The sequence below is a fragment of the Cloeon dipterum genome, chromosome 3 (assembly GCF_949628265.1).
Source record: "Cloeon dipterum chromosome 3, ieCloDipt1.1, whole genome shotgun sequence".
Classification (NCBI taxonomy): domain Eukaryota; kingdom Metazoa; phylum Arthropoda; class Insecta; order Ephemeroptera; family Baetidae; genus Cloeon; species Cloeon dipterum.
Window position 1 is genome coordinate 32,928,047 of NC_088788.1, and position 14,401 is coordinate 32,942,447.

The following is a 14,401-nucleotide window of genomic DNA, read 5'->3' on the forward strand; positions in this document are numbered from 1 at the left end:
AGGTATCATTATTCAGATAATTCTGGAAATAGGGATAATCACAATAAAAAATAAATTTTCAACAGTTGAGAGACATGAAGTAACATTTTTAAGTGGAGCTTAATTAAAAAAGATTGGAGAAATTGTATTTAAATTATATCATGCGTTTACCAACTGATTGAATCATTTACATAATTAATTTAAAAAACGAAGCATGCAGAAGGACGATTGCTTATTCTTTATGGTGATTTTCTATTTAAAATTTCAATATACGTTTCATGAGAAATTCATTTTTCCTATTAAAACATCACAAACGAAAAAGGAAACCCCGCATATAGTATCTTTTTGACGAGACGAATCGATCGAAGAGTATAGTATATGAAATTTTGACTATTTCTTCGTAGGATTTTTACGAATATTTACGATATTTATGTTTGCTCAGTGAAAAACTTGAAAAACTAGTGAATTACCACATTTGAAATATATTATAAACTGCTGGTAGGGACGGTCGGCCCGGGGGGTTCCTGGCGAGCTAGTTTTTCACTCAAATATTTTCTTTATTAACTAGAAGTTTTATCCATCAGGGTTTAAGTCTGAAAAACCTGTTGATTTTCTTAGCTACATATTTTAATTTTATTGCACTTTATTTATAATTTAAGAATACATAGCTAGTTTTCTTGTTAAATAATACAAATGGACGACTACACTGAATAACATCATTGTGTATACACATTAAGCTGCTGCATAATATTGCTACAGCTGCACCTTTACTCTTTAGGCTGAGATCTTTCTTTCAGAAAGGAATGCATAAAATATTATATTTTAATTTTATCAACAGATGGAATGTTCCGTTTGATCAGGTTTAAGTACATACAGCTATCCTGGTTACTATCACTATACAGAGAGAGCGTAAAATTGTGTTCGCTTAAAATCAGCTACCAGTAGAATCAACAGATTACAATAATAAATAAAAAAAAACGCGTTACACAGTATAATTTCTGAGGTGTGTCTGTTGTGAGTAAATACTAACAAACATCAACGCATGAATATCAAACACTACTGAAACCTAGGTTGAAATCTAGGCGAAGATAGATGCTGTTGCGTAGCTACCGACGTGCGACTGCCCTCGTCAGAGTCTGATTCTGAGGAGCCTTCAATCTGAAAGCAAACATGCGGATTTGTTAGAAGCCGAATTTTTAAACACTAGTCTTAGCACAAATTGTTTGCTGTAAATTTTAAATTAGTGAAATTGAGAAAATTCAGGGAAGATAAATTACTTGCCAAAAAATATTAATTTGTTGAGTCATGTTCACTTTAAATTATATAATCAGTTTAGAAAGATTTGAAGGGCCTTTCTCAAAGTAAATTATCTAATTTTACCTCGTATTTTGTCGCCTCGTAAATTTGCATGTCTGCCATCTCCTTCAGAATTTCAGGGTTGCTCTCGAGGGTGGAGCGGGCGCTGGCCGGCTCGTACTCGGAGGTGTTTTCCTCGTTGTCCTCAGACACGTTGCCGGGGAGCACCCTGAGCATGACCCGTCTCGTGCGGCATGGCGGGATCGGCCGCCTGCTCAAGGTGGAGCGGCCAAAGCGTCCGACATAGCACTCGTCGTCCGTGAAGTCCTCGCGGCTCGACTCCATCAGGTTGTCCAGCCGCCGCTTGTCTTTCAGCTCGGTCAGCTTCCTGTCCAGCGTGTCGAGGTGCTCGTCGTCCGCAGGTGTCAGGTTGCGGTTCGCGTCCTCCACTGGACAATCAGAGTCGCTGTTGACCACCACCAGGTTGCCATTCAGGGCCTCAAGGGTGCAGCCGCGTAGGGCAGGCGAGTTCAGGTATGGACTGTTTGTTACTATGCTCTCAGCTTCACTCAGCTCCATCGGCGCCTGCTCTGTTTGCGTCTCACTGTCCACTCGAGCGGACGTCTGAAAGTTCATTTAGTGAGTGATTAGGTTAAGGAACGTGGTTGGAAAGTAAATGAGTCCAAAATCCATTCATATATTTGTAATGCGTTTTATGAATCAAAAGGACATGGACGTAGGAAAATCATGATTTTATACGCCTCGAAAAATCTGTAAATTAGAATGGCGTTGGAATTTTTAGAACCAGCCGCCACGCTAGCGGAAATGGGCTTGGAAAAATGTTAAGGCTGCTAAACATTGGAACACGCCACGTTATTTGCGTTAAAATACAAACAAACAGCTTGACAGCTATGATGGCAGTAGATGCATCCACTCGAGCAGTGATGAAGTCACAATTTAATAACAAGGAAGCCGATTCCAATAGTCCAATACTACTCAGATTTTTTAAGCAAACAGATAGTAATTCTTTTAAAACAATTTCATTTAAAAATAAAAATGATGTTTTACCTTTCTGTCTTTTCCAGGGCTGTTGGTCATTGCGACGCTATTGATCGAGCCCTGGCTGTTGGTTCGCCTGTGATGCCTTGCCCTTCTGGCTCTTGTCGACCCCTCCCTGGCTATTGACTGGGGTGTCAAAGAATTGACGTCAAGTTCTGTGTACAACACAGATTTTGGAGGACTCGCCTGAGAAAGAGAGCAAACCTCAGTTTTTGAAAAGACAATTGCGTGTGATACTCACATAAATAATCTCTCGTTCTGACTCTGGACTTGTAGTCGGAATCTCTGATGATGGCGTTTGGCTGTTGTTCAGGTTGCGGCGCGCTGTCCTCAACTGCTCTGACGATTTGTGGGATAGCCGGTTACACCGTTTCTTGTGAGACTTGAAGCACACACACTGCTTTTCCCTCCTAACATTCCAAAAATTTACTTGAATTACAAGTTTTTAAATCAATAAATGTTTAAAATAATTATAGCAATTACGTTTTTTGCCATTTTGTTTTTAACTATTTTAAAAAATGTGGTCTCTTATTAATAAGTAATTTTTTATTTTTAATCTAGAGCAAAAGGAGCAATGAAAAATAAATTTGCAAACCTCTTGAGCTCCCGTTCGCGCTGTTCAATCTTGAGCATCATGGTGTTTACATCAAGGAACAGGTTGTTGGTCCTTTCAAGCTGTCGTTCATAGTGCTTGCGAATGTCTTCGGCGTGTTTGAGCTCCTGCTTGCGTTTCTCGATCAACTCCTGCTCCATCTTAGGGATGTGCGAACCCTCAGTCTGCATCTTGCTCATTTGCTGGCGCACCTCCTCGCGCCACGTTTCTTGCGTTTTGTAATACGAGTCGGGCGTCGTGTCTCGCAGGTCATTAGCGGCGATTTCCAAGTGCATCAGAATGTGCTTGAACGAGGGTCGGTGCCTCGGTTTGCTGCACCAACATTGCTTGATGAGCAAACGAAAGCCGACTGGGCAGGTTTCGGGAATCGGTAGCTGCAGTGAGTTGGAGCCCACGCCCCAGATGATGGCCGACGAGTCCACGTCCTTGTATGGCACCTCGCAGGTCAACAGCTCCCACAGCAGCACTCCGTAAGACCTGAAGACAGGAGTCATGAAATGAATATCGAGCCCAAAACGGCATTTCTATAAAAGATTATTCAATTTCTAGAAGAAATTTGTGTTAGCAGTCTTGAAGATTTTTCTTAAATTCTTTAGTTTTATTTAATTGCGCTACTTACCAAATGTCAACTTTTTCACTGCAAGGCTCATTCCTGATAACTTCAGGAGCCATCCAAGCCACTGTGCCTGCGAAACTCATTTTGGTGCTGTTTTCGTTCAGCTGACGGCAAGTTCCAAAGTCGCTGATTTTGACAACTTCATTTTTCCCAATCAAAACGCTACAAAAATAGAAATGCATTAAAAACAATTGCCAATTTATAGAAAAATTTCGCGTACTTGGGACTCTTTAGGTCTCTGTGGATGATTTTGTGTGAATGCAAATAGCTCATTCCCTCCGCGATCTGTTTGGACCAGCTGATGAGCCGGCCTGGAGGAACCCTCTCTCCCTCCTTGAGTAAATTATACAGAGGACCAAATGGACAGTACTCCATCACGATGCAGAAGCATGGAGCCTGCGTACACACTCCCCTGAAGAAGCAATTAAAATCACGCTTGCAAATGAATAGAATTTCAACTCACTTGAATTGCACCACGTTTTCATGGTTCAATTTCCGTAGGTTTTTAATGTCAGTCTCTTTTTGCTCCCTCACTTTCTTCACGGCGACGTGCTCACCCTTTAAAGTTCCTCGGAACACGGCGCCCTGAGCACCTGAGCCAAGCCACTGCAAGTCGCTGATGCTCTCAAACGGTATTTCCCAGTCATCTGTAGAAGCAAAATTTATTTTAATAAAGCTCGATTGAACTGGATATTTTCATATTAGCAAACTAGACGTAAATTTCTCTGACGGTAAAAGAACGCAAATATAGAGATGGGTTCTACTTCACTCTGATTTAGGGTAGTACACCAAAAAATCTATAATAGTGATCAATTCACCCCATTGAGACCATTTTTTTATTAATTACTCTTAATGAAATGAAACTCTTGAGGAATTAGAAGAGAGGTGTTAAATTTTAAACGATTGATTTATATTTATGAAATGTGAAAGAACAAAATGACGTCCACTAACAACGCACATAAAAGGATAATCTTTTAATGCACCGCTGGAAGCCATTAAATTAGGTAAGAAGAATGAAAATTTTCCCCTTAAACAAACTCATATGACTTTAAGATCTATCATTCAAATCCTTAAACTTGAATGTGACGGAGGTCAATTAATTTTGCGCGCACAAATGAGTCCTAATTGCGCTGGAGATCCAGAGCAAACTTTTTCGGCTGCAATTAGTCACGCGAAAAAGCACTCGCGATTAGCTTATCAGTGGCGAGAGATTCCCGAGTGCTTTCCATTGTCGCCAGCTGACGCACGAACATGCTAATGAGTGCTCACCTTGTCCCTTGAGCTCCGCGGCTGTCGCCTTCCCGAGAATGCTGAGCACGGGTCGCAGGCAGCCGAAGATGCCAGACAGGAAGCTCGTGGTCGCCGGGTTTGGGAACTCGACGCTTGGACTCGAGTCGTCGCTGCACTCGACCATCTTCACAGGAATCGGACTGAGAGCTCGCGCATTTTCGTCTGACGAGGGCTTCTTCTGCACACCTAGGCTGCTCAGCTCCTCTTTCAGACACAGCATGCTGTCAAACAAAATAACATAATGCATCAGTTTGGCGAATTCAACGCAGTTGTTTAATTTTCGATCAAAGGCTTACATTTTCCAAAAAACTAAAACTGAACACATTTTCATGTTGTGCTATACGTTTCATGACATATGAAGAACAACTGGCCACGCTTAGTTGACGTATTATTTTTTGTTTCGAAATATCCTGGTTTAAAAGAATTGTTATTGAAACCTTATTTTGACTTTATTTTTCAAATTTGATCACCAATTGCACTCACGAAGATATTTGAACAAATTGGTTGAAATGTTCAAAGCCACCGCGATTTAAAATGTTATTATTTCAGGAAGTTCCGTGTAAGTTTAATCCACCTGAGTGGACAGGTGTTGAGCAGCTGCACCCGTGGGAATTTGAGACCATTGTTCATAGCGATGAGCGCGTGTTCTTTTCTCTTAATTGCTGAAGACAACAATCTGGCGCCGAATAATTTTGTTGTAGGAGATTGAAAGCGCGGAAAATAAAGTGCTGGCCACGCGAGCGCCTCATGCAGGTGGCCGCGAGTAAATGCTGCAGCCAAATGGGTCATTGTTGCCGCTAATCTGCGCCACGGCAAGCATTATCCGTTCACTCGCCAAGGGCGTAATGCGGCAACAATGTAAATGCAGAAAATTTGGAAAGGATCATGAAAGTTGAGGTTCGATTTTTTACTATTTGTCAATGAAGGATATACGTAAAAAAAATATTGTCTGGAGGAAAGGAGAAATGGTTTGATCAACAAATAACACAGAAAAACAAATAAACTTGTCTTGGATTACGAAATTTTGAAATTCTAAACAACGTACGACGCCTTCTTTATTATCTGCAAAAGGTTTATTGGAATACATATGAGCTCACTCAAAAGCAATGCACTATCAAATCTCGAGATTAATAATGACGTTGCGCAGTCGATAAAACAGCAAAAACATTTCGTCCTGGTGGCGTAAAAATCGCGCATGTGTTCTTGGTGTACCCGTAAAAAGCGCGCACGCGTTCTTGGTGTAACCGTAAAAAGCGCGCATGTATTCTTGGTGTACCCGTAAAAGTTGCGCATAGCTCCAAATCTCAATTTTACAGGAGAGAGAAAAAACTGTTTCCCCACTACAATGCATGGAGCACATCGAAGCTGTTGCTGTATTTGAATGCTGTTATTAGATGCAAAAATGGTGGCTTACAATTTTTATCAAAAATTCACGAAGCAAAGCCCAAGTTCCCACTTTTCAAATAGGCTTTCTTCCGAGACCTGTATGTTTTAATAAGAAATTTCATGATTTTTCTTCAAACCTAGTGCCTAATTATATACTTTCCAACATTAGCTTGTACTTTAATCATGAGCGATTAATTTTTGTTTTCGGAGATTTTGCATTTCAAAAAAACATGACATTTTTTAGGTCAAATGTCGTTGTCATTAAAATAGATTTTTTAATCTGAACTCAAATTTGAGAATGAATAATATGTCGACATTTTTAATTTTTTTCATATCCATTTTGTAGAGCACAAAAATTTAAGTTAAAAACGTAAAAATTTAGAATGGCATTTTGTATCATTTTTTTTTATTAAAAAATGAGAACTTCGAAAAAACTTGTTTTTCGAGGTTAGTAAAAAACGATGATCGACCAAATCTCGACTTCTAATCATCCGAATTTCAAAAACCACATACCGTTAGACTCGTCTTGACATCCCTAAGTGCAATAAAGTGGTATGATTCCCACCAACCCCCAACCCCCATTTAACCCCCTTAATAACGTGAAATTTAGCATTTTTTCGGCCTTTTCAACACCTTAGCACAACGTTGACGAGTAATTGTCTTCTTCAAACCAATTTAGTTACTTAGTTCACTTCAATACGAGTCAAACGATACTTAATTTTTGAAAATAGGACCACTACAACCTGATATTTGGGTGGCACAAAGTTTTTTATTAAGACGCGGATGCATTAAAATGCTCGATGAGCACCAAATCTCGAACTAAACACAAAAAGGTGGTCCTATTTACAAAAATTAAGTACCGTTTGACTCGTATTGAAGTGAACTAAGTAACTAAATTGATTTGAAGAAGACAATTACAAGTCAACGTCGTGCTAAGGTGTTGAAACGGACGAATAATGCTAAATTTCAGGTAATTAAGGGGTTAAAAGGGGGTTGGGGGTTGGTGGGTACTATGCCCCTTTAGTGCACTTGGGGACGTTAAAACAAGTCTAACGGTATTCGGTTTTTTTCAAAATCGGATGATTGCAAGTCGAGATTTCATCGATCATCGATTTTTAGCAACCTCAGAAAACAAGATTTTTCGAAATTTTCATTTTTTATTAAAAAAATGAGGAAAAACGCCATTCCAAATTTTGTCGTTTGCAGCTTAATTTTTTGTGCTCTACAAAATGGCTATGAAAAAAATAAAAAATTTCAATATATTCATTTTCAAATTTGAGTTTAAAATCCAAAAGTTAATTTTTATGACCTGATCTTTGACCTACCACTTTGAGGTAAACATAAAAGCTGTTAGCCATGTTGAAACGAGTTAAACGTTTATTAAATTTTTGTTATAGTACACCCCTGAGCAAAAAGCTTTGAAGTATGCTCAAATAATTCCCAGATTGTGACCTTTGAACATCCGCGTTGAGTTTTTGGATTGATTATACCCCCAAATCTCAGGTTCGAACCAACAGAATTAAAAAATAACCACCGCTAAATTCCAACAGTGGTTAGTTTTTTCAATTCTAATGGTTAAAACCCGAGATTTGGAGTTGCAAAACTATCTCAGTTTTGTCATCATGCGCGTGTATGTGGGCATTCTGCAAGAAGTAGTTTTCCTTTCTTTGTTTCTCATCATCCTTACAAGCTGCTCTAACAGAAGTATTGGTATTGCATTTTATTTTACTAGTTTTCATGTATTATACCTTTAACATACTTCATTCACATTACCAACGAAATTATAAACAAAATGAATCTTATGAGAGGTGCATGAGAGGTATGCATGTTTACGCGGCTGCCGGCTACTATCCTTACTTATTGGCGTTGTCACTAGATGATGTTCCTGCTGTCAGAGGAGCATAATATTTGGATGGGGCATGTAATAGGCGCCAAAAATTTAAAATTTAAAAAAAAATGTGTTTGGTAACCCACTGTTACTTACGCACTTTTTCAGATGCGCAACTTTACACATGCGCGCTTTTTACGGGTACACCAAAAACACATACGCGCTTTTTACGGGTACACCAAGAACACATGCGCGATTTTTACGGCACCAAGACGATTTATTCCGCAGCAATTTCACCAAAGGCTGCAAAAACTCGAATGTTTATTGAAACAAATCTGCGAAATATTTTTATCTAGCGGCCAAGGTGAAGGTCAGTTTTACTATGCATGTAGCCAGAGCGTGCAAAGTAAACAATCGCGGTGCAAATTTCCAGCTGCAAACACGAGCACTTCAAGCAGGTGGTTAATTACTAAGGAAGCACCTGGCAAACTAATTGCGATTCCATAAAGTCGTAATAATTAAATTACTTATCAGCACCGAAATGCAACAAAATAATAATTGTGCACTTCCGTAGAAACTGACAAATTGACAAACCTGTTAGTTAAGTTGTCTTGCTCGTGTTTGTTGTTGATGGCTGCTGAGATTAGGGGTGGCTGGGTACTGCACATAGTCGTCGCCTCAGGGGTGTGCATCCCTGCGCCTTTCAAACGGCACTACCGCTTTCGAGATCTGTGAGCTGACGTCTAAATGACGTTTCCAGAGTGAGATAAGCTGAAACAATAGAATCCATTTCTTAATTACTGGTTTAGTGCCATATTGTAAATTTAACATTTTGATTAAAAAATTATGCCTTTTCTTTTGATACGGAATTTTCATATCTTTCATGGATTAGTAGTGTTTATAGTTTCTAAACGATGAAAAAAAAATATTCTTAACACTAAGGGTAGGTCCTACTATATATATTATATTATCTGACATTTCTGATGGAGACACACTTTTTTAATCTTTGCTTAATTTCCTGTAATCGAATTGATTAATTAATTAGTCACCATTTCTCGATACTTTTCACCAGATATTTTTTTGCTTTTTTAATGAATGGACTGTGTTGATGTAATATTTTTAAATAAAAACTTGCTAGTAAAAAGCCTATATTTTTCCGCTAGGAATGCCTCATTTCTGTGTGAATTTGTATGGCTTCGAATGATAAATATATGCAATCGAACAAAATCCAAAGTGCCTGTTATCAGCAAAGATAAGATTAGTTTGCGTCGATGAGAGAGAGGGACAAAGGCTCTGCGAAATTCAGAGAGCTTTACTAAAACGAGAGGCAACTTCCTGTCGTTTGACCGGATTCGCAAATTAATTTCGCTCTCTCGGCCATACTGTCGCTTCCGCTCACATGACGGCCATCAGCAGGTCCAGCCCGTTTAACAAAGGTTCAAAGCTCTGCAAGCCTTGATGGCGGCAATTAAAACAAACTTGACTTTGTAAATTCCTACTGGCGTCAACACACCAAAATTTAGTCGAGTTTTTTTATCTACTTTGGCCAAATTTAGAGTGTAAAACTCATACTTTTCGTAAAAATTTCTACAATTTTGATGTCACACTAAGTTAAGTTGACGGAAGAAAATTAAAAACTTCAACAACTACTGTTATAAAGGTTAAAACAAATCGATGATTTAGCCGCATACGAGAAAAATTATTATTAGCAATCTACATGCAAAAATATCCAATGCCATGATAGAAGGCTTTGCAAGTGTTAAAAGAAAACCAAATATCGATTTCGTTATTCCATTTTTTGGAGTGCGAGGGGGCTTATTTATATTTTCACTTAGCACAAAAGAAGCCGACGCAAGTGGAACCTGTTTTTACGAGGGGGAAGATTATATTCTCCTGTCCGCGGCCCGCGCAGCAACAAAGCGGTCTATAAATTTCGAGTTGCCGCGTAGACCTCGACGGCAGGGTGGACCGGTGAGTCATGGTGCCTTGCAGGTGCTTTCCTGCCTCCCCTGTGCACTTGACAATGAGCAGGTAGCAAACCTTTTGAGTCACCTTTATACCTTCTAAAATAACTATGCATGCTTCTAACGTTGCTAAGGGAGATTTAATGCTCGACAAAAGCTGTCGATATTGGCACCTGAACCGCATCCCTACTCATAATAAAGACGCTGCCTGCTATAATAATAGGTGGATAATATACTTGTGCATCTGTAAAGCTTAACGTGATTTTTTTCTTTAGGCACTCTCCCTCAGAAAAATCAACCTTCGATGGGGTGTCTAATGCAATATAGGCGCTCTGAGTTAGTTTTTCAAGATGTTTATTTTAGTCTTGTCAGTAATAAAATCCCCCTGAAAAAATATGCTAGGTCTCATTAATATTTTTTCCAAGTGTGAAAATTTTCATTCTTCCACAAAGGTTAAGCTCCAAAATTAAAAATTGATCTAGATTCAGAGAGTTTCAATTTTTCACTCGATTTAAATTTCTCTTCACGCGATCTAACAAACGGTGTGCGAATTATGAGGCAAATATTCCTTTCTGACAAAATAAATCGCCGCGTGATTAGCATGGTAGATTTCGAGCCGGTTTTCTCAAAAATTTATAAGGCAATCTGGGAAATTTTTAGCTTTTTCAAGTAAAGGTAGAAAGTATTTTTCACAAATATTTGTAAAGCTTGACTATAATAAACATAAAACATAAATACATTTTCCATAATAATTCTATCTCAAGTTTTTTTTTGATATCACTATTTCATTCAAACGTTGGTTTTGTACCATTTTCTATTAAAATTAATAAAAAAAACTGTTTTTTCTTAAAATATAACACTAATAAATTTTTTAAATAAGTTAGGGATTGTGCAACCACATAAGAATTTTAAACTCTCTTGAACTAAAACATTTTCACCTGTCGAGCTCTACTTTGATATTATTATTTATGATTTGAAAGGTTGTTTAAGTTGTAACCAAATAAATGAAGTTGCATCTAAAAAAAACAGAGTGCAAAGAACCCAAACAAACAGACTCAAAAGAACGAATAACTGAGAATGAGCGCAGGCAACATCTAAACAAACAAACGCGACTCACAAATTCCTTTTCTTCTTTCTTTCCACCCTTCAATTTGACACGAAGGGATCACGGGTAAGTGCAGCGGGCGGGTGCCAACGAGAGCGAGTGGCGGGCGGCGAACGCGTTGGTGGGAAAGGGTACGCAGTGGAAAATCGATTGGCGACGCCAAGTCTTAGACCGGCCCAAATGCCAAAGGGTGGCGATCGATGCAAGCAGGAAAACGCCGACAAAATCCAGCAGCGCATTACTACAACGATGCTCGCGTAACTGCGCAACTTTGTTCTTGCATAAACCCCGCACACATTTATTTACAGCAGGCGTTTCCCACCCGCCTGTGCAAAGAGAAATTTAGAAATTTTGGGAAGTGAGATTTAAAACGGTTAATTAATGTTAATGTCAAAACCAATGGACAGGGTTAAATTTTATCGAGTGAAGAAATATATCCAACAAGGTGTCGAAATAAAACGATCAGGAGTTTATATTTTAACGTAAAACTCAATACTATACATATAAATATAGATATTTAAGAAATCAAAGATCTGGAAAGGCTTTATGAAGCCTTTTAACTGTTTATGGTTTAAGTAGTGTGCTTTTTTAAGTAGTTTGTTCATCGCATATTTCCGAAATTTAAACATGTGCGCAGAATAAGCTTCATCTTGTCCCTCGGAAAACAATTAAAATACACAAAACACAAATGTTTTTGCATGAAGCAACCAGATAAGTCATCAACTACTGATGTTTATTGTACTGAACAGAAAGAAGCTGCCAGAGAGTTCTTAGAGAGCACGCTAATCTCTAAAAATCAAAATGTTGGATTTTTTGGGGACGTGATCCCGTTCAAAATTAAGCGTGAATGTAAGAATTAATGAAGGAGCACTCTCCATAACCAGATTGAGGTTTAGGAAGTTAAAGAATTAAAATAAAATCCGAAGTGAAAGGTTCCACGCACCTTTCAAACACGGCGGTATTTTATCCTCATGAGTATGTATATTTTTATTTCATTCAGTGAAATATAAATTTCGATCTGTTCCTATGTCAAAGTAGAGAGCTTTATAGGCACAACAATCGAGGACATTTTGCATTGTTGATTATGGCAAGTTGTTCATTGAGTAAACTGTTGGCGAATTTTAGCCACAGTTTATCTATAAAATGTGCAATCAAAAAATCAGGACCAAGGAATGAATCAATTTCAGATTTTGTAAAATTTATCGAAAAATTAAACGGTTTATCAATGATTTTTTGCTTGATTTCAATTCATCTCGTCGCGAATTATCCAATGGTTTGTAGATTTTAAGGAAAAATTCACTAAATTGTGAAATAAATCGTGGTTTTTTATTAGGGTCTACGGAAACAATTTATTGATGCTCGCTGCTTGATTAGCATGCAAACTTATCAGACAAACATTTAAACGGCAAAACCTGGTAATTTTTTCCTTGTTATTAGGATTTAATACAATATGGAAAAATAGCACTTTTCGCCGCGAACTTACAGTTTTCGCTACCCCTACTTTTATATGATATTCTTATAAGATCTGACGAGATGAGAAACCCGGCAGAAACTTTAACTTTACGATAGAATTATTTCACAAATCGCAAAGAAGAAGAGTCCTTAAATTTTGAACAATCATTTTTGGTTAGTTTCAGGGTTGAATCTGCTTACCAACCGGTTTTTCACGACTATATTTTAACGGTTTTTACCACTCAATTTTACCAATTTCTTGCGCAAGAAATGCAAGAAATGAATTTTTCCCATTTTCCCCGGGGAAAATCTTAAATTTGCGGTCATAGTGATCAATATTTCCTCTATTATGCAGATTTTTTTTTTAAATTGTCATTTCCTGCCTCAATTTCTTTCTCAACAAAAATTATTTCTGACAATTTTTCATGAGTTAATAATTAGAAAATTATTGAAAATGGAGGTGCAAACGTTGCCTGCACCTGCATCACTGGAATGATTATTATTATTATTATTTGCATTATTTGGGTAAGTTTAGATTTGAAAGGGCGCCGTCAAAATAAGTGTGCCACACCACAACATGTGAATGTTTACAAACGAGCTGGAATAGGCATGACATGAAGCTTTCCCGGCTGTCCTTGCACTTGGGTTCAACGTCCCAGCACGTGCACTTTTCTGCATTTTCAATCCTTTCCAAAGCAACTCTCCACAAAATATCCAAACGAAAGGCAAACGTAACTATTGCGAATCGGCGCGAGTCATAAAATATGGCATTGAGACCAGAATACAATGCCTTTTGTTCACCTTAAAGGGATGCAAAACAATTCGAACGGAAGAAATATAACTTCACTAGCTTCCTAGCACTCGTTTTGATTGAGAATAATGAATTGTGTCACATCGATAAAAATTAGAGATCAAAAATGAGATTGGAAAATACCCCCCTCAATATTATGGATGATTTTTTTATAAATAAAAAATCCTTTTTTATTTCAGATGGTTACAATGGTTAAAAAAATTTAAAAATGAAATTTTTTATCAAAATCTTGTTCAATTTTAATTGTGAAATTATTGGCTGACGCAAGGTGTGTGAGAGTGCGAATTGTCAAATCAGCACACGTCCGGACACTCTGTCCGCGTGGGCAATTGTCTACGAGCAGAGGAGGCGAACACTCACCTGCCCGTCGCGTTCACACGTCCGTGACCGCTATTGGGGTGCACAGTCCGAAAAAGTCGGACGTTCCCTGCAGCTGCACTGGCTGCAGCACCAGCATCCACGGCGAGCGCACTCACTAATTTCGAAAGCAAAGCAAAACATGGCCGCCTGAAGAGGAGGCGTGGGAAGAGAGGGGGCGATCGTGATGGTGGGGTGGGGAACAGAGGCCTCCGACGGCGCGAGACAACTTTGTTCCCTTTGTTAGGCCCCCTTTATTCTCTTTTCACTTTTATCCCCTTTATCCAATAGCGGCACGCACCTCTGTGCTTGATTCTTACACCTCATTTAGGTACCTGTTACTGAACTCTGAATAAATTGTGAAAATTTTATTTGACAGTCAAGAATCTATTTGATTCAAAATCTTGAACGTTCGGAATGTTCAACATGGTGTGTATTAAAGGTATTAAATTACGTAAATTACAGTTAAACGTTAAACCAGTGTTGTCACAAATAACATATTATTTGCATATTGCGGTAGAATGGAGCTCAGAAACGTTTTTAAAGGATTTAGTTATTTGAGTTTGCTAAGCAATCAGCACTATTATTATAAATACACGCGTACTCTGATAATTTTCTCGTATTTATAGCAGATAAATTTTAGTT

General features: G+C 38.3%; 1 protein-coding gene across 1 annotated transcript; it reads right to left on the reverse strand.

The window, feature by feature from the left end:
- Positions 1–588: 588 nt before the first annotated feature.
- wnd (wallenda) lies at positions 589–13,919 on the reverse strand. Its single transcript, XM_065483739.1, has 11 exons — positions 13,760–13,919; positions 8,662–8,838; positions 4,833–5,074; positions 4,027–4,210; positions 3,784–3,975; positions 3,567–3,725; positions 2,930–3,424; positions 2,576–2,744; positions 2,344–2,520; positions 1,360–1,899; positions 589–1,137 (listed from the first exon to the last, which is right to left on the reverse strand). The coding sequence occupies exons 2-11, from the start codon at positions 8,757–8,759 to the stop codon at positions 1,036–1,038; spliced, it is 2,358 nt and encodes a 785-aa protein (XP_065339811.1). The 5' UTR covers positions 8,760–8,838; positions 13,760–13,919; the 3' UTR covers positions 589–1,035.
- Positions 13,920–14,401: the final 482 nt, after the last annotated feature.